Raw genomic sequence first — 23,640 nt, 5'->3', positions numbered from 1 at the left:
GTGTCATTCTAGTAGGGTTGCATTTTACAACTACTGGCTTAAATGATAGTGCAGATCTTCTTAGGTGACTGGAGAAGAGGGCTGCTCCACAAAGAATTCCAGCACAACCACCTTGTCCCTTTGTTTCTGAGGAGTTATGGTCCTACAGGAGCATAATGTCATAAGGCATCACTCCTGGTTCTTACATGTTTGAGAGAGTCTCACTATATCCCATTGGGACATCAAGGGTTATTTGCTGCTAAATAATCCTTGGTATAAATTATTTCTTTCTGTACTTTTTCTATAAGAAATTAAAGAGTTTAGGTAGATTTCTGTCTAAATTGGTTTTCCATTTAAAATGTACTTTATCTTTTTGAAAAGTACTTTTTTTATTTAAGTATTTTTCCTCAATTTAATTTGCTTAATTTTGCTGAAGGAGGTGAACTTAGTTTTCCTGTTTTAAAGTTTTGGCTACACTATTTCAAAGTGTTCTAAGGATTTTAGTACTGGGCATTACATTTGGTAAAATCAACCAGAGAATTTTGAGAATCTGCCAGGAAATGAGGTTCAGTATAAAAAGCACATATAATTCTGCTTTTCACCGAAACTTTCCATGTAGCTTCACCTGTTAGACAAAAAACCTGCTATTGCGCCATTTTTTAATGAGCTTATTTTTTAATTTGCTTATACACCATGTTTGGGTAAAGTGCCTGCCCGCAGTGCAGGAGACCTGGGTTCGATTCCTGGGTCGGGAAGATCCCCTGGAGAAGGAAATGGCAACCCACTCCAGTACCCTTGCCTGGAAAATCCCATGAACGGAGGAGCCTGGTAGGCTACAGTCCATGGGGTCACAAAGAGTTGGACACGACTGAGCGACTTCACCTCACTTTCGTGTTTGGAAAATATGACCGCTTTTTCCTTTTCTTTCTCCACCTTCCTTTTCTTTGGCTGTGCCACACAATATGTGGGGTCGTAACTGCCCAGGCAGGGATTGGACCTGCTTCCCCTCCGTTGGGAGCATGGAGGGAGTCTTAACCAGTGGACTGGCAGGGAAGGTCCTTCTTTTTATTTTCTTTTCCTTCCTCCCCTATTCTTTTTCCTCTTTAATTTTTTTTTCTTTTTTTATCAGAAAAGGCTTTTTATTTCTTAAAAAAAAAAGTTTTTGAAATAAAATGTCAAGAACTTGAAAGTAATGTACGGCAAAAAAGACAAGTGAGAGGTGAAGGAGGTGTGGTTAACAGATGGACGACAGGAAGTAAGGTTAAGCAACAGTGGAAACTGTATGGAAGGTAGGATAGTCTCAGAATGGAATGTTAGGAACCTTGAGTCTGAGAAGGGATAAATGGCAGCTTGCATTATGGAGTGTATGGGTTAGCTGTAATGTGCATGAATAATTATGACTGGTCAGCCACTCACCAGCTATTCGATCTTGTAGGTTACTTATGTCCCATGGCTAAGATTCATTTTTGGACTCTATGAAATCTGATTTAATATACCTGTTTTTCAGTGTTGTCATAGGTCTCAGAGAAAACATATATGTAAAGAAAGCCGAAGCTCATCAATGCCGTGTCTACAGTTAGTACATACTGATACTTCTACTTGTAATTCATTTGTTTTCATAGTTGCCTGTTACTCCATTGTACTATAACACCACAGTTTATTAATTTATATAGCAAAGGATATTTTGATTGATTCTAGTTTTTTGGTAAATATATAAAGAACATTCTTATGTATTTCTTCTAATGCACATATGCAAGGTTTACTAGAAACAAATAACTGGAATTAAAATTGCTAGGTACCACCATCCCGGGTGGTGCTACTGGTAAAGAATGCACCTGCAATCCAAAAGGCCCGGGTGGGAAAGATCCCTGGGATAGAAAATGGTACCCCATTTTTGTCTGGGAAATCCCGTGGGCAGAGGAGCCTGGCAGACTATCGTCTATGGGGCCACAAAGAGTCAGACAGGACTGAGCACGCACACACACACACACAGACAGACCATAAGCATCTCTCCTAGATAATACTAGATCGATTTCTAAGTGGCTGTGCTTATTGACACTTCCACTAGGAGTGTATAAAAGTTTGCTGTGCTCCTCATATTTTCCAATAATTAGTATTTCCAGATTTTAAAACTTTTCTAAATTTCATGGTTGATAATGGTATCTCATGTGGCATCATTTAGCATTTCCCTGATTACTGATAAATTGAGCATATTTTAATATATTTGTTTGATATTAACAAGAGGTGGCAAGAATACACAGAAGAACTACACAAAAAAGATCATAATGACCCAGATAACCATGATGGTGTGATCACTCACTTAGAGCCAGACATACTAGCGTGCGAAGTCAAGTAGGCCTTAGGAACAATCACTATAAACAAAGTTAGTGAAGGTGATGGAATTCCAGCTGAGCTGTTTCAAGTGCTAAAAGATGATGCTATTAAAGTGCTGCACTGAATATGCCAGAAAATTTGGAAAACTCAGAAGTGGCCACAGGACTGGAAAAGGTCAGTTTTCATTTTAATCCCTAAGAAAGACAGTGCCAAAGAATGTTCAAGTTACTGCACAATTGCACTCATCTCACACACTAGCAAAATAATGCTCAAAATTCTCCAAGCTAGGCTTAACCAGTTCTTGAACTGAGAATTTCCAGATGTTCAACCTAGATTTAGAAAAGGTAGAAGAACCAGAGATCAAATTGCCAACATCCATTGGGTCATAGAAAAAGCAAGAGAATTCCAGAAAAAACATCTACTTCTGCTTCATTGACTACGCTAAAGCCTTTGACTCTGTGGGTCACAACAAACTGTGAAAAGTTCTTCAAGAGATGGGAATACCAGACCATCTTATCTGCCTCCTGTGAAACCTGCATGCAGGTCAAGAAGCAACAGTTAGAAAAGAAGGTGGCAGAGGAATAGGTGGACGTGCAGTACATCTTTTTCCACAGATACAAATAGGAATACACCTTCAGACACAGAAGTGCATGGAGAACACCAGGTGAGAGTGGACAGGAGTACCTGACAAGTGGAAAAGAATATATAGAACCATGCGAAACTTGGTAGGATGAAGGAACTAGGGGGAAAAACAGGAGTGTTAATAGGACTGAACCTGCCCTTGGTGGGTGGGGGAACTGAAGCAGGGGTCCAATCCCCATATTGGGGCAATTTTCTGAGTCAGACAACTTAAGGCTGAGAGTGAAACAGCTGATCTGTGTCAGCCTAAATGGAATGAGAATCAGAGAGTCCTTACTACAGCCATATGTACCCTGGACAGGAACGCTGGTCCCCTGGAAGGCACAGTGGCTGGGAGCTGGAGTTAAGGGATTGTGGGGCAATCCCAGGGCGAGGGCTGCTGTTGACTCCAGAGAGATGGATTGAGGGGATGTGAGGGAGGAGATCATGGTGGGAAATGCCTGTGGAGGAAAGCCAGGTAGCCATGGAAGCAAGACGATGCTGCTGAGTCGTGTGTAGCGGGTAGAACCATCACCATAGCCTCTCTCCCCACACGCCAGCACCGGCAGCTGAACAGTAGAGAGGCTGGCCCATCAAACACCTGACACACTGAACTAAAGAGTAGGACCCCACCCAGGGTGCTCCTTTAAGTGACTGATGCGCCGATCTACAGAGTAGCACCCCAGTCAGGGGGCACCCTCTGTGTGCCTGAACGGGCGGAGCTATGGAGACAGACTGGCCAAAGAGGCCTTCTGATTGCCAGCTACAAGAGGCTTGAAAAAAGACTCTGATAGGGCCATCACTCCTGTGGCAGAGGCAGTCTGTGTCCCCGCACACTTGGCTTCACCAGGATCCCTGCAAGCCAAGCAGCTGCTCCACCTTCACACTCAACTCTCATTGGGGCAGAGCTGCCGCAGGCAAAAAAAGTCTTGTGTCTATGCACACAGGGTCTCTTCGGTCGTGTCTGACTCTTTGCAACCCTGTGGATTGTGGCCTGCCAGGCTTCTCTTTCAGAGAGGGGGTTGTCCAGGCAAGAATACTGAAGTGTATTGGCCAATATTGATTGCCATACTCTTCTAGAGCACTATATTTCCTGCTGTCCTAGCCACCAACCCCCCTGAGTACCTGGTGCTGCCAGAACCCCTGTGACCCAAGCAGCTGCACCACCTCTGCACCTGGCCCTCACAGGGGCAAACCCAAGTCCTCCAGGGCAGCCTCAGGAGCAAACCCCAGTGGGTGACCCACATGCAAAGGTGGAAATAAAACCACAGTTGAAACCCAGGGGCAGTGTGGCTAAGGAAGAAGACCCCAAACCTTCCCACCAGCGGTATGAGCTGCAGATTAAATCCACAGGATCAACTAGGCAGACGTTTTGTCTATGGAATATGTAAAAGGCCATTGAGAGCTCCCACAAAAGAAAACACACTAGCTCTGATAGCCGTGGACATTGAAGGCAAGACACACAGGAGGAGGACCAGATTAGACTCTGAGCGGCCCCCACAGCAGGTCCAGAGATCAGCACGGTGTGGGAGGGCATCCCAGGGAGGTGAGGGGGACGGTGACTCCCAGCACGGGAAAGGACTCTGACAGCAGTGACTCAAGAAAAGCATTTACTATTCTTATTTTTTGAATTGTTCTGTAGATTCTTTTTGATATTTTTTTCTTTTCTGTTTTTTCCCCCCTCTATTGTAATTGTTAATTTTATTGGCACTAAGAAATCCAATTAAGCCTTTGAAAAAAAAATTTTTAAGTCACATTTTTATTGTTATAAACCTCTGCCTGTACATTGGGCTTTTGCAGCTGTGGTTTCCCTTTTTAGTTTTCTTTTCTCTTTTAAATTTAAATTTTTAAATCTATTATTATTTTTTCTGCGTTTATTCCTTTGTTTGCTTTCTCTACTGTTCTTTTCCTCTTGCAGTTAATCTTTAATATGTATAAATCTTCTTTATCTACCTCTATTTAACTTTGCATATCTATTCTTTCTTTCCTGCTCTCCTTTCCTCTCAATAGATTTGTTAGTTTTATTTTTATTGCTTTATTCCCCAATTGGCACCTTGCTTTAGTTTTCTAGTTTGTGCTTTAGTTTTTATCCTGGTAGATATAATTTTTGATTTCCTTTGTTCGCTGGGTCAATCTATTTGTACTTTATTTTTATTGCACTGTTTTGATTTTACTTATGGGTGTATATGTATATGTGTATATTCAGTCACACTGTTTATTGTTATTATAAATCTCTGGCTCTTCCTTTGGCTTTTGCAGTTCTGTGGTGTTTTCCTTTTTTTTTTTCTCTCTTTTTCTTTCTTCTGATTTTTCTTCTTTTCTCTTTTTTATAATTTTAATTTTTTAAAACCTATTATATTTTTTCTACATTTATTCCTTTATTTGCCTTTCATACTGTTCTTTTCCCCTTGCAGTTAATCTTTAATGTATACAAATCTACCTCTATTTAACTTTGCACATCTATTCTTTCTTTCTTTTCTTTCTTCTCCTTTTCTCTCAACATGTTTGTTAGCTTTGTTTTCATTTCTTTATTCTCCACTTGGCACCTTGCTTTAGTTTTGTTTTCCAGTTTGTGTTTTATTTAGTTTTGTTCTTAACTGGTAAATATAATTTTTTATTTCCTTTGTTCACTGGATCAATCTACTGTACTTTATTTTTGTTGAGCTGTTTTGACTTTGCTCATGGGTGTATATGTATATCCCAGTATTTTAATTGTTATTTGCCTGATTTAGTAACTGCCACTTATCTGGAGTTCATCATTGGTTTCTCATTTTTGGATATTTGTTTTAATCTCACTTCATGCCATAACAAACCTCTTGTGGAATCTTTGTTCCTGAGCAGATATCAAGCCCTGAGCCTTTGGAGTGGGAGCACTAACTCCAAGACCCTAGACTACCAGAGAACTAACCCTAGGGAGTATCAAATAATGAGAACTCACACAAAGGAAACCACTTGAATACAAGACCTGGTATCACCCAACCACCAGTAGCAGCCTGTGCAGGATGCCTCATCTGAATAACAAACAAAACAAAAATACAAACCCAATCATCAGCAGACAGGAGAACCACCTCACTCAGCCTTGCCCATCAGAGGAAAAACAAACAAACAATCAAACAAAATCTCAGCACAAATCTCACCCTATACAAATCTTACACAAACCACTGGACCAACCTTAGGAGGGCAGAAACCAAAAAGAAGAAAGAATTCAACCTTCTTCAAGGAAAGAATTCAACTTTCTTTGAAGCCTAGGAATAGGAGACCTCAAACAAATAACTTAAAAAAAATAAATAATGAAAAGGCAGAGAAATACTGCACAAATGAAGGAATAAACTGGAAACACAGGAGTCCAAATAAAAGAAGAGGAAACGGGCAAACCGCCTGAAAAACAATTCAGAATAATGACAGTAAAGATGATCAGACACCATGAAAACAAAACGGAGAAAATGCAAGTATCAATTAACAAAGAAGAATTAAAGAATAAACACACAAACAGCACAATTACTGAAATGAAAAATACTCTAGAAGGAATCAATAGCAGATTGTCTGAAGCAGAAGAACCAATCAGTGAGGTGGAAGATAAAATGGTGGAAATAACTTCTGAAGAGCTGAATAAAGCAAAAAGAATGAAAAGAACTGAGAACAGTCTCAGAGAACTCTGGGACAATATCAAACACACCAACATTCAAATTATAGGGGCCCCAGAAGAAGAAGAGAAAAAGAAAGAGTATGAGAAAATTTTTAAGAGCTATAGTTAAAATATTCACAACATGGGAAAGAAAATAGTCAATCAAGTCCAAGAGGCACAGAGTCCCATACAGGATAAACCCAAGGAGAAACATGCCAAGACACATACTAATCGAACTAACAAATATTAAACACAAAGAAAGAATATGAAAAGCAGCAAGGGGAAAGCAACAAGTAACACATAAGGGAAACCTCATATGCTTAACAGCTGATCTTTCAGCAGAAACTCTGCAAACCAGAAAGAAATGACAGGATATATTTAAAGTATTGAAAGGGAAAAATCCACCCAGGAAGGAAAAATGTGCTTGGCAAGGATCTCATTCAAAATTGATGGAGAAATAAAAAGCTTTTCAGACAAGCAAAAGTTAAGAGAATTCAGTACCACCAAACCAGCTTTACAGCAAATGTTAGGGACTTAGATAGTCAAGAAATACAAGAGAAGAAAAGATTTACAAAATCAACCCCAAACAAATGAGAAAATGGAAATAGGAATATATATATATATATATATATATATATATATATATATATATATATATATAATCACTTTAAATGTAAATGCATTAAATGCTCCAACCAAAAGACACAGGTTGGCTGAATAGATACAAAAACAAGACCCATATATATGCCATCTACAAGAAACCCACTTCAGACCTCAAGACACATATAGACTGAAAGTGAGAGGATGGAAAAATACTTTCCATGCAAATGGGAAGGAAAAGAAAGCTGGAGTAGCAATCTTCATAGCAGACAAAATAGACCTTAAAATAAAGATTACAAGAGAAAAGGAAGGACACTACATGATGATCAAGGGATCAATCCAAGAGGAAGACATAACAATTGTAAATATCTACACAATCAACAGGAGCACCTCAATACAAAAGAAAAGCATAACAGGCATAAAAGGAGAAATTGACAGTAACACAATAATAGTGGGAGACCTTAACACCCCACTCACACCAATAGACAGATCATCAAAACAGAAAATTAATAAGGAAATGCAAGTCTTAAGTGATACATCAGATGAGGTGGATCTCACTGATATCGTCAGGACATTCCATCCAAATGCAGAAGAATACGCTTTCTTTTCAAGTCCACATGGAACATTCTCCAGGATAGACCACATCTTGGGTCACAAATCAAACCTCAGTAAACTTAAGAAAATTGAAATCATATCAAGCATCTTCTCAGACCATAATGCTATGGGACTTGATATCAATTACAAGAAAAAAACTGTATGAAACAAAAACACATGGAGATCAAACAACACATTTATAAATAACCCAGCAGGTCACTGAAGAAATCAAAAGGGAAATCAAAAAATTTCTAGAAACAAATGACAATGAAAACACAACAACTCAAACCTATGGGATGTAGCAAAAGCACTTCTAAGAGGGAAGTTTATAACAAAACAATACTACCTCAAGAGAAAAGAAAAACATCGAGTAGACAGCTTAACTTTACACCTAAAACAACTGGAAAAAGAAGAACAGAAAGAAAAAACAAAATTAGTAGAAGGATAGAAATCATAAAGATCGAAGGAAAAATAAATGAAAAAGAAAGGAAAGAAACAATAGTAAAGATTAATAAAACTAAAAGCTGGTTCTTTGAGAAGATAAACAAAGTTGACAAATCGTTAGCCAGACTCATCAAGAAAAAAAGAGAGAAGAATCAAATCAACAACACTAGAAATGAGAAATGAGAGGTTACAAAAGACAACGCAGAAATACAAAAAATTATAACAGACCATTATGAACAACCATATGGTAATAAAATAGATAAACTGTAGGAAATGGACAGATTCTTAGAAAAGTTCAATCTTCCAAGATTGAACCAAGAAGAAATAGAAATTATGAACAACCCTATTACAAGCACTGAAATTGAAGCTGTGATCAAAAATCTCCCAAAAACAAAAGCCCAGGACTGGATGGCTTCACAGAATTCTATCAAACATTTAGAGACGAGCTAATGCCTATCCTTCTAAAATTCTTTCAAAAAATTGCAGAGGAAGGAACACTGCCAAGCCATTTCTACAAGTCCAGCCTCACCTCAATACCAAAACCGGATGAAAACAACACACACAGAAAAAGAGACACAGTTGTACAGAACAGAATTTTGGACTCTGTGGGAGAAGGCGAGGGTGGGATGTTTCGAGAGAACAGCATCGAAACATGTATATTATCTAGGGTGAAACAGATCACCAGCCCAGGCTGGATTCATGAGACAAGTGCTCGGGCCTGGTGCACTGGGAAGACCCAGAGGAACTGGGTGGAGAGGAAGGTGGGAGGGGGGATCGGGATGGGGAATACATGTAAATCCATGGCTGATTCATGTCAATGTATGACAAAAACCACTACAATATTGTAATTAGCCTCCAACTAATAAAAATAAATGGAAAAAAAAAAAAGCAACACACAAAAAAGAAAACTACAGGTGAATGTCACTGATGAATATAGATGCAAAAATCCTCAACAAAATTTTAGCAAACAGAATTCAGCAACACTTCAGAAAGCTCGTACACCATGATCAAGGTGGGTTTATTCCAGGAATGCAAGGATTCTTCAATATATGCAAATCAATCAATGTGATACACTGTATTAACAAGTTGGAAGATAAAAACCATATGATCATCTCAATAGATGCAGGAAAAGCCTTGACAAAATTCAGGACCCATTTATGATTGCTGCTAAGTCACTTCAGTTGTGTCCAACTCTGTGTGACCCCATGGACGTCAGCCCACCAGGCTGCCCCATCCCTGGGATTCTCCAGGCAAGAATACTGGAGTGGGTTGCCATTTCCGCCTCCAATGCATGAAAGTGGAAAGTGAAAGTGAAGTTGCTCAGTCGTGTCTGACTCTTAGCAACCCCATGGACCACAGCCCACCAGGCTCCTCCATCCATGGAATTTTCCAGGCAAGAGTACTAGAGTGGGGTGCCATTGCCTTCTCCCCATTTATGATTAAAACTCTTCAAAAAATGGGCATAGAAGGAACCTACCTCAACATAGTAAAGACCATATATGATAAGCCTACAGCAAACATTATTCTCAATGTTGAAAAAATGAAAGCATTCCCCTTAAGATCAGGAATAAGACTAGGGTGTCCACTTTTGCCATTATTATTCAACATAGTTCTGGAAGGCCTAGCTACAGCAAACAGTGGTGAAAAATAAATAAAAGGAATCCAGATCAGAAAAAAAGAAATAAAGTTCTCACTGTTTGCAGATGATATGATACTGTACATAGAAAACCCTAAAGATAGTATCAGAAAATTACTAGAGCTAATCAATTAATTTAGCAAAGTTGAAGGGTACAAAATCAATAAGAAATTACTTGCATTTCTATATACTAACAATGAAAAATCAGAAAGAGAAATCAAGGAATCAATCCCATTCACCATTGCAACAAAAAGAATTAAATATCTAGGAATAAACCTACCTAAGGAGACAAAAGAACTGGACACAGAAAAGTATAAGTCACTAATGAAAGAAATCAAAGATGACATAAACAGATGGAGAGATATTCCATTTCCCTGGGTAGGAAGAATCAATATTGTGAAAATGACTATACTACCAAACACAATCTACAGATTCAATGTGCTCCTTATCAAATTATCATTGGCATTTTTCACAGAACTAGATCAAAAAAGTTCACAATTCATATGGAAATACAAAAGACCCCAAATCACCAAAGCAGTCTTCAGAAAGAAGAATGGAGCTGGAGGAATCAGCCTTCCTGACTGCAGATTTTACTACAAAGCTACAGTCATCAAGACAGTATGGTACTGGCAAAAAACAGAATTATAGGCCAATGGACAAGATAGAAAGCCAGGAAATAAACCCATGCACCTGTGGGTGCCTTATTTTTGACAAAGGAGTCAAGAATATACAATGGGGCAAAGACAGCCTCTTCAATAAATGGTGCTGGGAAAACTGGACAGCTACATGTAAAAGAATGAAATTAGAACACTTCCTAACACCATACACAAAGATAAACTCAGAATGGATTAAAGACCTAAATGTAAGGCCAAAAACTATAAAACTCTTAGAGGAAAACATAGGCAGAACACCTGATGATGTAAATCAAAGCAAGATCCTCTATGACCCACTTCCTAGAGTAATGGAAATAAAAACAAAAGTAAACAATTGGGAACTGATTAAACTTTAAAACCTTTTGGACAGCAAAGGAAACTATAAGCAAGGTGAAAAGACAACCCTCAGAATGGGAGGAAATAATAGCACATGAAACAACTAACAAAGGATTAATTTCCAAAATATACAAGCAGCTCATACAACTCGTAACAGAAAAACAAACAACCCAATCAAAAAGTGGGGAAAAGACCCAAACAGGCATTTCTCCAAAGCATACATACAAATGGCTAACAAACAAATGAAAAGATGCTCAACATTGCTCATTGTTAGAGAAATGCAAATCAAAATTACAGTGAGATATCACCTCACTCCAGTCAGAATGACCATGATCAAAAAGTCTAAAAACAATAAATCTGGAGAAGGTATGGAGAAAAGGGAACACTCTTGCACTGTTGGTGGGAATGTAAATTGATAGAGCCACTATGGTGGACGGTATAGCAATTCCTTTAAAAACTAACAATAAAACCACCATATGACCCATCAATTCCACTCTTAGGCATACACCCTGAGGAAAGCAAAATTGAAAAAGACACATTATCCTATTGTTTACTGCAGCATTATCTACAATAGCTCCCTCTCTACCTGATCCCTCTGGGTCTTCCCAGTTTTTTTGTAACATTGTCTTATTTTGCTGATTTGTAGAAGTCTTCAATATATTTTGGAATCCAATCCTTTTTTCTTCTTCAGTCATATAAAATTAAAATATCTTCTCCAAGTTTTTGGCTTGTGTTTTTACTTTTTGTGAACAATGTCCTTTGATATATAGGATATCTCATTTTTTTTTAAGTTTGCATTTTGTGTTTGTGCTTTGCTTAAAAATTGTTTCTGAACACCATCAAGATAAGTCTTTAGACTCTACTTTTAAAGTTTTGCTTTTCAGTCTTTAAATCTCTTAGAATAAATTTTTGAATATTATCAATGTAATTTTTTTCAGCATGAACCACCGATTGTCCCATCACTGTTAATTGAATTATCTATTTCCACACTGCTCTGCCTGGCCATCTCTATTGTATTTAAATATTAAGTTTTCATTTGAGGGTGATACTACTTCTGGGGATATTGTGTGTCCTTCAGTTCAGTTCAGTTCAGTCACTCAGTCGTGTCCGACTCTTTGCAACCCCATGAATCGCAGCATGCCAGGCCTCCCTGTCCATCACCAACTCCCAGAGTTTATCCAAACTTACGTCCATCAAGTCGGTGATGCCATCCAGCCATCTCATCCTCTGTCGTCCCCTTCTCCTCCTGTTCCCAATCCTTCCCAGCATCAGGGTCTTTTCCAATGAGTCAGATCTTCGCATGAGGTGGCCAAAGTATTGGAGTTTCAGCTTCAGCATCAGTCCTTCCAATGAACACCCAGGACTGATCTCCTTTAGGATGGACTGGTTGGATCTCCTTGCAGTCCAAGGGACTCTCAAGAGTCTTCTCTGACACCATAGTTCAAAAGCATCAATTCTCCGGCGCTCTGCTTTCTTCACAGTCCAACTCTCACATCCATACATGACCACTGGAAAAACCATAGCCTTGACTAGATGGACCTTTGTTGACAAAGTAATGTCTCTGCTTTTTAATATGCTATCTCGGTTGGTCATAACTTTCCTTCCAAGGAGTAAGCATCTTTTAATTTCATGGCTGCAATCACCATCTGCAGCGATTTTGGAGCCCAAAAAAATAAAGTCTGACAGTTTCCACTGTTTCCCCATCTATTTCCCATTAGGTGATGGGACCAGATGCCATGATCTTAGTGTGTCCTTAGTATATTTCTATTCCAAATCCACATTGTCTTACTTAGCACCTATTTCTAATAAATGATGATATCTGGTATCACACATCACTTCTATCATATCCTTCTGGATTGTCTTGAATAGCCCTTTGCTTTTCTTCGTAATTTTTAAAACAGCCTAAATTACAAACAATCATGTACCTAATATGTGATTTTTCTTGAACTGCATTGAATTTATAGAAGGATTTAGAAAGAATATCCAGTTTAATGATTTTTTTAGTTTTTCAATCATCAAACAAGAAATGCCTATTTAGTGGAGTGTCAAAGTACTATTCTTTTTGTTATCCTTGGGTTTTTCATTATTATGTTTTTTATAGTATAGTATCCTTAATGCATTTCTAGGTTTGTTTGTTGCTATTAATCCAGAATCTGAGTGTTTTTCAGTGGAGTATTAATATCTACATCAGGATATCTAGTCAAGCATCACACCAGAAGTAGAGGATCTATGCAGAGTATTTTTATAGGTAGTTTTCTATTTAAATCTGTGGATTTCTTTGAGTTTGGTGTCTATGCCAACCTGTTTATATTATCTTGTAAGAAATATACATATATATATAGCATATATATATGCATATATATTGTTTACTTTGTAGGTGGAATAATGTTAACTAGTGAAAAAGCCCATCTTTGGTCAGGAGGAATTTCACGAAGTAGGTCTGAAGGAAATCTGTTTGACATGGAAGCCCAAAAATCCTCAAGAAATTGTGATATTACAGGTACAGCAATTTATATTTATTGAAATTTTTTTTATCCATCGTGACTAATTATTGGGGGACTACTTCTGAAAAGTGTTACAAACAATTAAGAGAATTGTAAAATCACAACTTTATCATTGAAATACTTACACTATCATTAAAAAGATGAGAAAAATAAAATAATCAAAATAAAATAAAACAGGTAATAATAAGTATTACAAGGAGACAAAGTTCTTTATTAAATGAGCAGTATATGCAGTAAATACAGTGAATTTTGAGGTCAAAGAGATATCTGTAGGTTGCAGTGGGCCAATAAATCCAGTATAAAAGAATTGAATAGATTCTCAGAGGAAATGTAGGTTTTAAGAGAGTTTGAAGGTCCTGGATTTGAAGAAAAGTGTAAAAATAAAAGAAATGCAGCAATTGTTTTTGAAAATATATCTTAACATTTTTAATATATGACACTTAAAACTAATTTCAATCAATATATAGCTCTATATATAACAAACCAAAACATCTGAAAGCTTACTTGAATTCATTTTTCTATTTTAGCTTTCATTTTCTCTAAAGCAGCCACAATTTTACAAAGTCCACAGATTCATTATCAATATTTATTGAAAAAGTGATCAAATATAATTTGCTCTAAACATAAATAGTCGGTATATTTTTGAGATATATAGAAATTCATTATAGTTGATATAGAAGTATTTGAATGTGTTGCTGATTCTTAAAATGCCAACTTTCCAAAGTAACAGTGTATTTCCCTTTTGTGGTGGCAATAAGCCTGTTCTTTGCCATTTTAAACTTTAAAAAGCTCAATGAATTCCTTCAAGTAGTAAATCTAATGGTGGTCTATTTTTTCAGTGCTTATTTTCATGAAATGTTCATTTTTCATGAAAAAAATCAACCTATTAAAATTTATCAATATGAAATTTTCAGAAAATATTCTAAGGAATCCATGCGTGTCTAGTTTGTTATTTTTTTTAACATTTTAGCTGTTTATAGATATATTTGATATTTTTCACATGTTGAATATTATCAGGAAAGAAAATGTTTAATCTAGATGTAATGAGACCAACCACTGTATATTTAGAAAAATCTGGATAATAGGCTATTCTGTTAATTCACAGGTACTCATTATGAAAATGACATATTAAACAAGAAATAAATGTATGTAGTCTTGAGTAATTTTCACAAATATGTGTTAAATGATTATTATTGAAATTTCTAAATGTTTTTGTTAATAAATCATTGTGTCTTAAGATAAAATAATGTTTCATAGAGTCAAAATAACCTGGCTGAACAATTTCTCTTTCCTCTCAACATGGAAATTTGACCAAACTTAACATTAATTTTGTAGTACTTAGACTGGAGATCAAAGACAAATAAAAATTCTTCAATTTTTAAGCTATAATAAAAATTAATCTTGGTTGTATCTCAGAATGCCATTTCATCTTCGTTTTGCTTTATTTTGGTTTAAACAACAAGAATGTCCAGATCCTGGTTTGCCTCTTGATTGGCCAGAGGATTTCACACTTCATGACAATAATGCTTCCAATGCTACAAATCCATTCTGGAATGAACTGTCTGCATCTAACCCATTTTTGGATGATATAACTCAGCTAAGAAATAACCAGAAGAGAGATAATATTTCTATCTTGAAAGAAGATCCTTTTCTTTTTTATAGAGAAATAGAAACTGGAAACTCTTTTGATTCATCTGGTGATGAACTTGATGTGCATCAGTTGCTTAGGCAGTCTTCTTCAAGGAAATGTGGAAGATCTAAAAGTGTGTCAGAACTTTTGGACATTTTGGGTGACACTGCGCATGCCCATCAGAACATACATAACTCTGACCAGATCTTAGAACAAGACTTAGAATGGCTTCGAAACGATCGAGAGGCTTATAAAATGGCTTGGTTAAGTCAGCGCCACCTTGCCCGTTCCTGCCTAGATTTGAGTACAATTAATCAGAGTCCTGGATGGGCTCAAACACAAGTTGCAGAGACTACAGTGGTTTGCAAATTAAACCACCAAGGAGGGTCAGTACAATTACCTGAATCAGATATCACTGTTCATGTGCCCCAAGGCCATGTAGCTGTGGGGGAATTCCAAGAGGTATCTCTAAGGGTTTTTCTAGATCCTCCACAAAAGCTTAACCATGATTTTTCATGCACCATAAGCCCACTGTTGGAAATCATGTTAGGTAACCTTAACACAATGGAAGCCATTTTGCTGGAGATGAAAATTGGGGCTGAAGTGAAAAAGGATCCTTTCAGCCAATTCATGGCAGAAATAGTGTGTTTACACAGTCAGGATAAAGAAGGCCCTTTCAAGGTATTAAACAACTGCTACATTTATAAAGACACCATCCAAGTCAAGCTAGTAGACTTAAGTCAAGTGATGTATCTAGTGGTTGCCGCACAAACTAAAGGTACTCAATCACCAGCTGCCACCATCTGGGATTATATCCACAAAACCATTTCAGTTGGAATTTATGGACCCAAATATATCCACCCCAGTTTCACTGCTGTTTTCACAGTTTGTGGACATAGTTATTTGCCAAGAAAACTTACTATCTCTGATATTAAAAAAGGTGGGAACCCCAACACACCTCCAGTGGTATTTCAGCTCTGGGGGAAGCATTCCTTCTTACTTGAAAAGCCGCAAGATTTAAGTATATCTGTCTTATCATGTGATCCTGATTTTGAAGTAAAAGCAGAAAGAAAAAGGAAAGAAGTTAAGCAAAAGCACTTGCAATCAGGTCAAGTAGTTCATGAACAATTTTTCTTCTCTTTAGCTGGCTCCAGAGAAATGCACTTGTTTGTTTTCTGTGTTCAGGTGGAGCCTCGCAGTGGTAGTCCAGTGACACAGTTCTTTATAACTTCACCCGATCCGGCTCCAAACCTAAAAAGGCTGTCAAATCTGCCAAGTGATTTGCAGAAAAAGAAGGAAATCAAATCTTCTCCTTTATTACCAACAGTGCATGTTAAATATCCTACATTTCAAGACAAAAAATTGAACTTTACCAGTTATGGAATAACCCAGAAGACAGTGATAAGACAAAATAAGATTGAATACTTACTTGAATATTTCAAAGGGGACACAGTAGCTCTTCTTGGAGAAGTCAAAGTAAAAGCCATTGGACAGTCCAAAGTGAAAGAATGGTATGTGGGAGTCCTGAGAGGTAAGATTGGACTTTTACATTGCAAAAACATCAGAGTGATTGCAAAGGAACAAGTAATGTCTATGTCAGATAATGTCTTCACAACCTGGAATCTTCTTGAACAAATTACCCTGCCTCTTAAAAAACTGACTTACATCTACTCAGTTGTCTTGACCTTGGTGTCAGAAAAAGTGTATGATTGGAAAGCTTTAGCTTATGTCCTAGGCTATTCACATCTGGCACTGGAAGACTTTGATCAACTACAAGCAGACAAAGAATCAGAAAAAGTTGCTTATGTTGTAAAGAAGTTAAAGGAAGATTGCCATGCAGATAGAAATACCAGGAAGTTTCTTTATGAACTTACTGTGGTGAGTATTGCTTGATCACAGGAATTTACTTACCATAGAGAACTCTATTAACTTGGCAATATTTATAAGTAAACATATGAAAGTAGTTTAAAAATCTCTCAGCAGTCTCAAATAAATTGAAGTTCACTTCAGAGCTTTGCGTACAAGATCATATAACTAGTTTCTTAGATTTGACATTCAATTGTGATTTTCCCAGAAACTAGGCCCCCAAGGATCATCCTTTAATGGAAGATTAAAGATTCTGTTTGTGCAAAAACATAACAATTAAGAGATCCCTTTTTTTTTCCTCTCTCAAATATTTAGATAGCTCTTAAAATATCAGAGGAGCTCCAATTACATGAAAGTAAATAAGACAAAACTGAAACAAAACTACGTAACTTGGGCATTGCTGTAGATTCACTTTTTAGTGTTTTTTAGATGTATCACCGATGTCCTTACCTTTAGCAATTTAACATTTGTCTTCTGTATGCAGTGCATCACAATCCAAAAGTGATATTGCTAATTCTCTTCTTAATCTTTATGTTTGAATAGGACTCTAAGAATCATGATTTTTTCAACATAGCATTCACCCCAGTGTAAGGCTCAGCAGAGAACTATAAAAAACATAAAGAACTGTTTTGTCTTAAATTTGGACATTCAGTAATTTATAAAAGTAAAAAAAAATTAAGAGCATATTTCTAAAAATGGCTAAAATGTGACTGTGTAAATAACAATAATGATGTATACCACTTTCCTAAGGATTTCTATATATTTGGCACTGTGCCCAGCACTCTATACATACTCTCTCATTTGGCCATTTTAACCACAATATAGGATGAGTCTAGTTAGTATCTCCATCTTCAAATAGAGGAAAGTGAGTCATGGGAGGTTGGGCAACTTGTCCAAGATCTGCCAGTTGGTTAGTATCAGAGATGGGATTTGAAATCTTTTTGGTTCCAAAGCCACACATAAAACTACTACTTTCCCTGAAACAAATTTTTTAACAATGTACATATGTATATAAAGATATTTAAGTATGTGTGTTGATGTGTAGTAAATATCATTATAACTGTGCAAAACTGGTGCCCTATAAGAGATGAGTGGTTCATGTAAGATGAGGCAGATTCATGTAGAGGAGTCAAGTTTTAATCAAAGTGCAAAATGGGAGAAAAAATTTTTGGCAAGGAGTTTGTGATGTTAACAATAGCTAACATGATGTAGTATATATATGCATATGGGCTTATGGGCTTCCCGGATAGCTCAAATGGTAAAGAATCTGCCCGCGGTGTGGGAGACCCGGGTTCAATCCCTGAGTCAGGAAGATCCCCTGGAGAAGGGAATGGCAACCCACTCCAGTATTCTTGCCTGGAGAATTCCAAGGACAGAGGAGTCTTGTGGGCTATATTTCATGGGGTTGCAAAAAGTCAGGCACGACTGAGTGACTAACACACATACACACAGATACTCTTCAATTGTGTACCTTTTTCTTGGGTTGTATATTTGGGATTCTAGCTTGGAGTAGCTGGAAATGAACTTACAGAGATTGTGAGTTACAATCTCCTTAATCATCTCTAGACATTAAGACTGTCTTTATATATTTTGGAATTTGATACTCTAAGCACTTCAGCATCTAATTCAACTTTCATAATTATTATAGGGGGTTAGATGGGGTAGTATTACTATCATATCCACTTTAAAGGTCATTAAATAGAGACATTTTGTGATTTATCTAAATTCCTATTCTTTGTGGAGTTGGATTTTAAACTTGGGTTTTATAACTTTAAGTGCAAATTTATTTTCCTTAAAACAAGGAACTGGTATAAGCTAAACCCACTCCACAGTTTACTAAAAGCACCCTCAGGGGCCTGCTGTCTCAGCACTGCTTCTCTCTGAGGTCACAACTCCTCTCCATAAATTTGTGGATAAATATAGTCTATGTATACAGACCATGGGTAGTTCTCCTAATGCATCCATAAGAATGGACATTCTTTCGACTTTAATAGTTGCTTCGCTCAGTCATTCACTTTTACTTATTGTTTCATAATGATAGATAAAGCTTTTAAGTGCCATTAAATGATGAGGGACTACTGAACATTTTTATTTAAACAGAAAAGAAATATAGATAAATCTCATCTTGTACTTTAAAAATACATTCAAGACAAAAGAGACACTTGTAGACCTGTTTGAAACATGCATGGTGACTGACAAAGCTCAGATGCTTAATTAAGGAAGAAAAAAGAGTCTGAAGGTTTTCTTTTTTGCATTGTTGAAACCCAAGTGTTTTATATTTGATACCTTGTGATTTAAATTTAGCATTAACTACATTGATGGTAAAGGGAGAGAGCTAATTTTTTAAGTTATTAATAGCAATAGCTTTGTTCAAGGTTGTCTAAGTTTCTCATTTTTATGAAATACACATAATTCTGGGGAGTTTTAAATCATATTTTGATTAAAAAATTAAATAATATTTACCAACAGCTGTGTGCTCACTCTAGAAATCCTATAGCCAGTCCTCTGGAAGGAAAGTAATTACTGTTTGTATAGTGAATAATCATGGGTTAATAAATTATTAACTGCTAAAACCTCAGGGTATCTTTGGAAGTGGCTAATTCAACTTCCTCCTTTGGTAATTAAGGCTATTAAGAGACATATTAGTTAAGTGGTTTATTTAAGGACCTATAATTAGTTACTGAGTTAGCCCTAAAACTCCCCTTAATTCTGGTCTAGTTTGTATCCTCTGTACTTTGCTTGTTGGATTTGCTTAAAAGTAAATCAACTCTTTGAATTTTAGAAAATTCAAATATATGTGTGGTGAATAAAAGGATGCCAGTTTCCAGAATATGTAATAACAGATTTAATTTCTAGATAAAAGTTCAAATTAGTTGCTTTACATTATGACATGCAGTTGTTGCTGCAGGCTCTGCTGAAGATGGATTGCCAAGGGTTAGTAGTGCATCTTGTCCAGGAGGCTGCTATTCTGACTTCAGCCGTCAAGCTTGGGAAAGGCTGGAGGGAACTAGCTGAAAAGCTAGTGCGACTCACAAAGCGACAGATGGAGGTGTATGAAATTCCTCACCAAGGAAAATCTGGAGATGTGGCTGCAGAGGTAAGCTTTCTGTTCATCTAAGTAGTAAAAAACTGCAGATAAAGTAAATCAAATGCAGTCAAGAGTCCACTGCATATACTAACTGATTGAGGGAGTGTCCTAAAGGATCCACTCACTGAAATCACTGCACCTATAACCATTGATGTTATCTGAAATATACACATGTCACTCTTTGATGGCATTAAGAGCCTTTAAGATATATTGATGTTTCCCCTACTGGATTGCATATGGTCTTTTATCAAATTGACCAAATCAGATAGGCAGTTGTTATGGAGGGCTATAAGGACTTGAGGCGGAGAAAAGATAAACTTTGAAGGAAAGAGTTGGGACCCGGTCAGGACAAGGAAAAGGGACACAATAGTAAGTATTTATCAGCTTCAAAAATAGAATTAGTCATTGGTGATAAATAATGTTTGGTGACAAAAAAAACATTTAAGAGAGGAAATGATGTGAGGTTGTTGGTAACAATAGCTAGAGATATCTGTGTGCGTTATCTATCTCCTTCACAATTTTGCATACAATAACTATAGACATCAAATACAGAATGATTTCAACTTAAAATATAGTCACAAACTAGAAGTTGAGAGTTATGTTTTATTTGGAAATTTGGGGGAGTTAAGCCTGGGAGGCAGCATCTCAAGCAGCCCGGAAAGAACTGCTCTGAGGAAGTGGGGGGAGGAGTCAGGTCATATAGAAGTTTGCAACAAAGGGCAGGTCGTCTGAACATCAGAAGTTTCTGGTAAATTACAGAAAACCAGATATCTCAAGTTAAGAAATGTAGCACTTTTCTATGTATGCGAACATACAAGAGTCTGGGCTTACTGAAATCATTCCTTTCATATGCATCTCAGCCATCTGGGCCCAGCATCCTGCATTTTTCACATCCGGAATTCCTCCATGCTCACTGTAGGGAGCGACTGGCCCAATGGGCCAGAGAGCTCAGTTACTCTTCCTGGATACCCTTAGAAGTCAGGAATTCACATTTGGAGGGTTGGAATCACTGATGACTGTGATCCTTGTTTGCTGGCATGGCAGGAAATACTCCATTTCTCACAGCATGTAAAACAAAGCAAATACATAAAATGCAAAATTTTTATTAATATTAAAACAAAGTATACTATTCAGTGTAAGTTATATAAATATTTTTTCTATTTACCACAAAGACATATGAGTCATTTTTTTTATTGACTAAATCAAATCCCTTACAATTATATAGTAGAAATGACAAATAGATTAAAGGGATTAGATCTGATAGAGACAGTGCCTGAAGAACTATGGAAGAGGTTCATAACACTGTACAGGAGGCTGTGATCAAAACCATCCCCAAGAAAAAGAAATGCAAAAAGGCAAAATGGTTGTCTAAGGAGGCCTTACAAATAGCTGAGAAAAAAAGAGAAGCAAAAGGCAAGGAGAAAAGGAAAGATATACCCATTTGAATGCAGAGTTCCAAAGAATAGCGAGGAGAGATAAGAGAGCCTTCCTAAGTGATTGATACAGAGAAATAGAGGAAAACAACAGAATGGGAAAGACTAGAAATTTGAAGTACCAAGGGAACAAAACATTTAGAAATACCAAAAAATTAGAAATACCAAGGGAACATATGATGCAAAGATGGGCTCAATAAAAGAAACAGTATGAACCTAACAGAAGCAGAAGATATTAAGAGGTAGAAAGAATACACAGAAGGACTATACAAAAAAGATCTTAATGACCCAGATAACCATGATGGTGTGATCACTGACCTAGTGCCAGACCACCTGGAGTGTGTGGTCAAGTGGGCCTTAGGAAGCATCACTATGAACAAAGCTAGTGGAGGTGATGGAATTCCAACTGAGCTATTTCAAATCCTAAAAATAGTGCTGTTAAATTGCTGCTCTCAACATGCCAGCAAATTTGGGAAACTCACAAGTGGCCACAGGACTGGAAAAGGTCAGCTTTCGTTCCAATCCCAAAGAAAGGCAATGCCAAAGAGTGTTCAAACTACTGCACAATTCCACTCATCTCATACGCTAGCAAAGTAATGCTCAAAATTCTCCAATCTAGTCTTCAACAGTACATGAACCTAGAACTTCCAGATGTTCAAACTGGATTTAGAAAAGACAGAAGAACCAGAGATCAAATTGTCAACGTCCTTTGGATCACAGAAAAATCAAGAGAATTCCAGAAAAATATCTATTTCTGCTTCATTGACTCCATTAAAGCCTTTGACTGTGTGGATCACAACAGACTCTGGAAAATTCTTAAAAAGATGGGAATATCAGACTACCTGACCTGCCTCCTGTGAAATCTGTATGCAAGTCAAGAAGCAACAGTTAGAACTGGACATGAAACAATAGACTGGTTCCAAATTGGGAAAGAAGTACATCAAGGCTGTATGTTATCACCCTGCTTATTTAACAGGGTGCAGAGTGCATCATGTGAAATGCCAGGCTGGATGAAGCACAAGCTGGAATCAAGATTGCTGGGAGAAATATCAAAAACCTCAGATACACACATTAAACCACCCTTATGGCAGAAAGCCAAGAAGAACTAAAGAGCCTCTTGATGAAAGTGAAAGAGGAGAGTGAAAAAGCTAATTTAAAACTCAACATTCAAAAAATGAAGGTCATGGCATCCAGTCCCATCACTTCATGGCAAATACATGGGGAAACAATAGAAACACTGACAGACTTTATTTTCTTGGGCTCCAGAGTCACTTCAGATGATGACTGCAGCCATGAAATTAGATACCTGCTCCTTGGAGAAAGGCTATGAGAAATCTAGACAGCATATTAAAAAGCAGAGACATTACTTGTCAACAAAGGTCCATCTAGTCAAAGCTATGGTTTTTCCAGTAATCATATATGGATGTGAGGTTTGGACCATAGAGAAAGCTGGGCACTGAAGAATTGATGCTTTTGAACTGTGGTATTGGAGAAGACTCTTGAGAGTCCCCTGAAGACAAGAAGATCAAACCAGTCAATCCTAAAGGAAATTAGTCCTGAATATTCATTGGAAGGACTGATGTTGAAGATAAAGCTCCAATACCTTGGCCACCTGATGTGAACTGACTTATTGGAAAAGGCTTTGATGCTGGGCAAGACTGAAGGCAAGAGGAGAAGGGGACAACAGATGATTAATGCTTGGATGGCATCACCGACTCTATGGACAAGAGTTTGAGAAGCTCCAGGAGTTGGTGATGGACAGGGAAGCCTGATGTGCTGCAGTCCATGGGCTCGCAAATGAGCGACTTAACTGAACTGAACTGAAATAAAAATATTCCAGTGATGAGCACATATAAAATGGTCTGCATCTCCATTTCATATGAGTGGAAACATTTTCAAGATATTTCAGTTAAGGAAAAATTATCTCTCTAGTTAGATAATGACTTGATAGGCAAAATCTATATTCTCTGCTTCCTTTTTGAGCATAGAACTGGGTATTGATTTCTTGAGAAAATTTTCTTACTTTGAAGTGACTATGTCACCTGTGTGTACAGTGTGTGTCTGTAGACTAGAGCCTGGCAGCCTACAGTCCATGGGGTCTCAAAGAGTCGGATACAACTGAGCATAAGCACACACTCACACACCTATTAGAGTAGCCAAAATCCAGAACACTGACTGCACCAAATGCTATTGAGAATATGAGTAACAGGAACCCTCATTCACTGCGCGTGGAAATACACAGTCACTTTGGAGTGTCTTGGCTGTTTCCAGCAAATGAAACATACTCTTGGTATATGATC

General features: G+C 37.3%; 1 protein-coding gene across 2 annotated transcripts in view; it reads left to right on the top strand.

Annotated features, from left to right (window-relative positions):
• The window catches only part of MACC1 (MET transcriptional regulator MACC1), an 80,061-nt gene that overhangs the window by 41,039 nt on the left and 15,382 nt on the right, over window positions 1-23,640 (top strand). For both annotated transcript variants that reach the window (XM_043873354.1, XM_043873353.1), the window contains 3 exons: window positions 13,197-13,319; window positions 14,787-16,831; window positions 19,728-19,916. In XM_043873354.1, coding sequence (XP_043729289.1) covers window positions 13,205-13,319; window positions 14,787-16,831; window positions 19,728-19,916 — 2,349 coding nt within the window. In that variant the 5' untranslated portion in view covers window positions 13,197-13,204. The remainder of the gene's footprint in view (window positions 1-13,196; window positions 13,320-14,786; window positions 16,832-19,727; window positions 19,917-23,640) is intronic.

The sequence above is a fragment of the Cervus elaphus genome, chromosome 18 (genome assembly GCF_910594005.1).
Source record: "Cervus elaphus chromosome 18, mCerEla1.1, whole genome shotgun sequence".
Lineage (NCBI taxonomy): Eukaryota > Metazoa > Chordata > Mammalia > Artiodactyla > Cervidae > Cervus > Cervus elaphus.
This window is presented reverse-complemented; position numbering and strand designations above follow the sequence as displayed.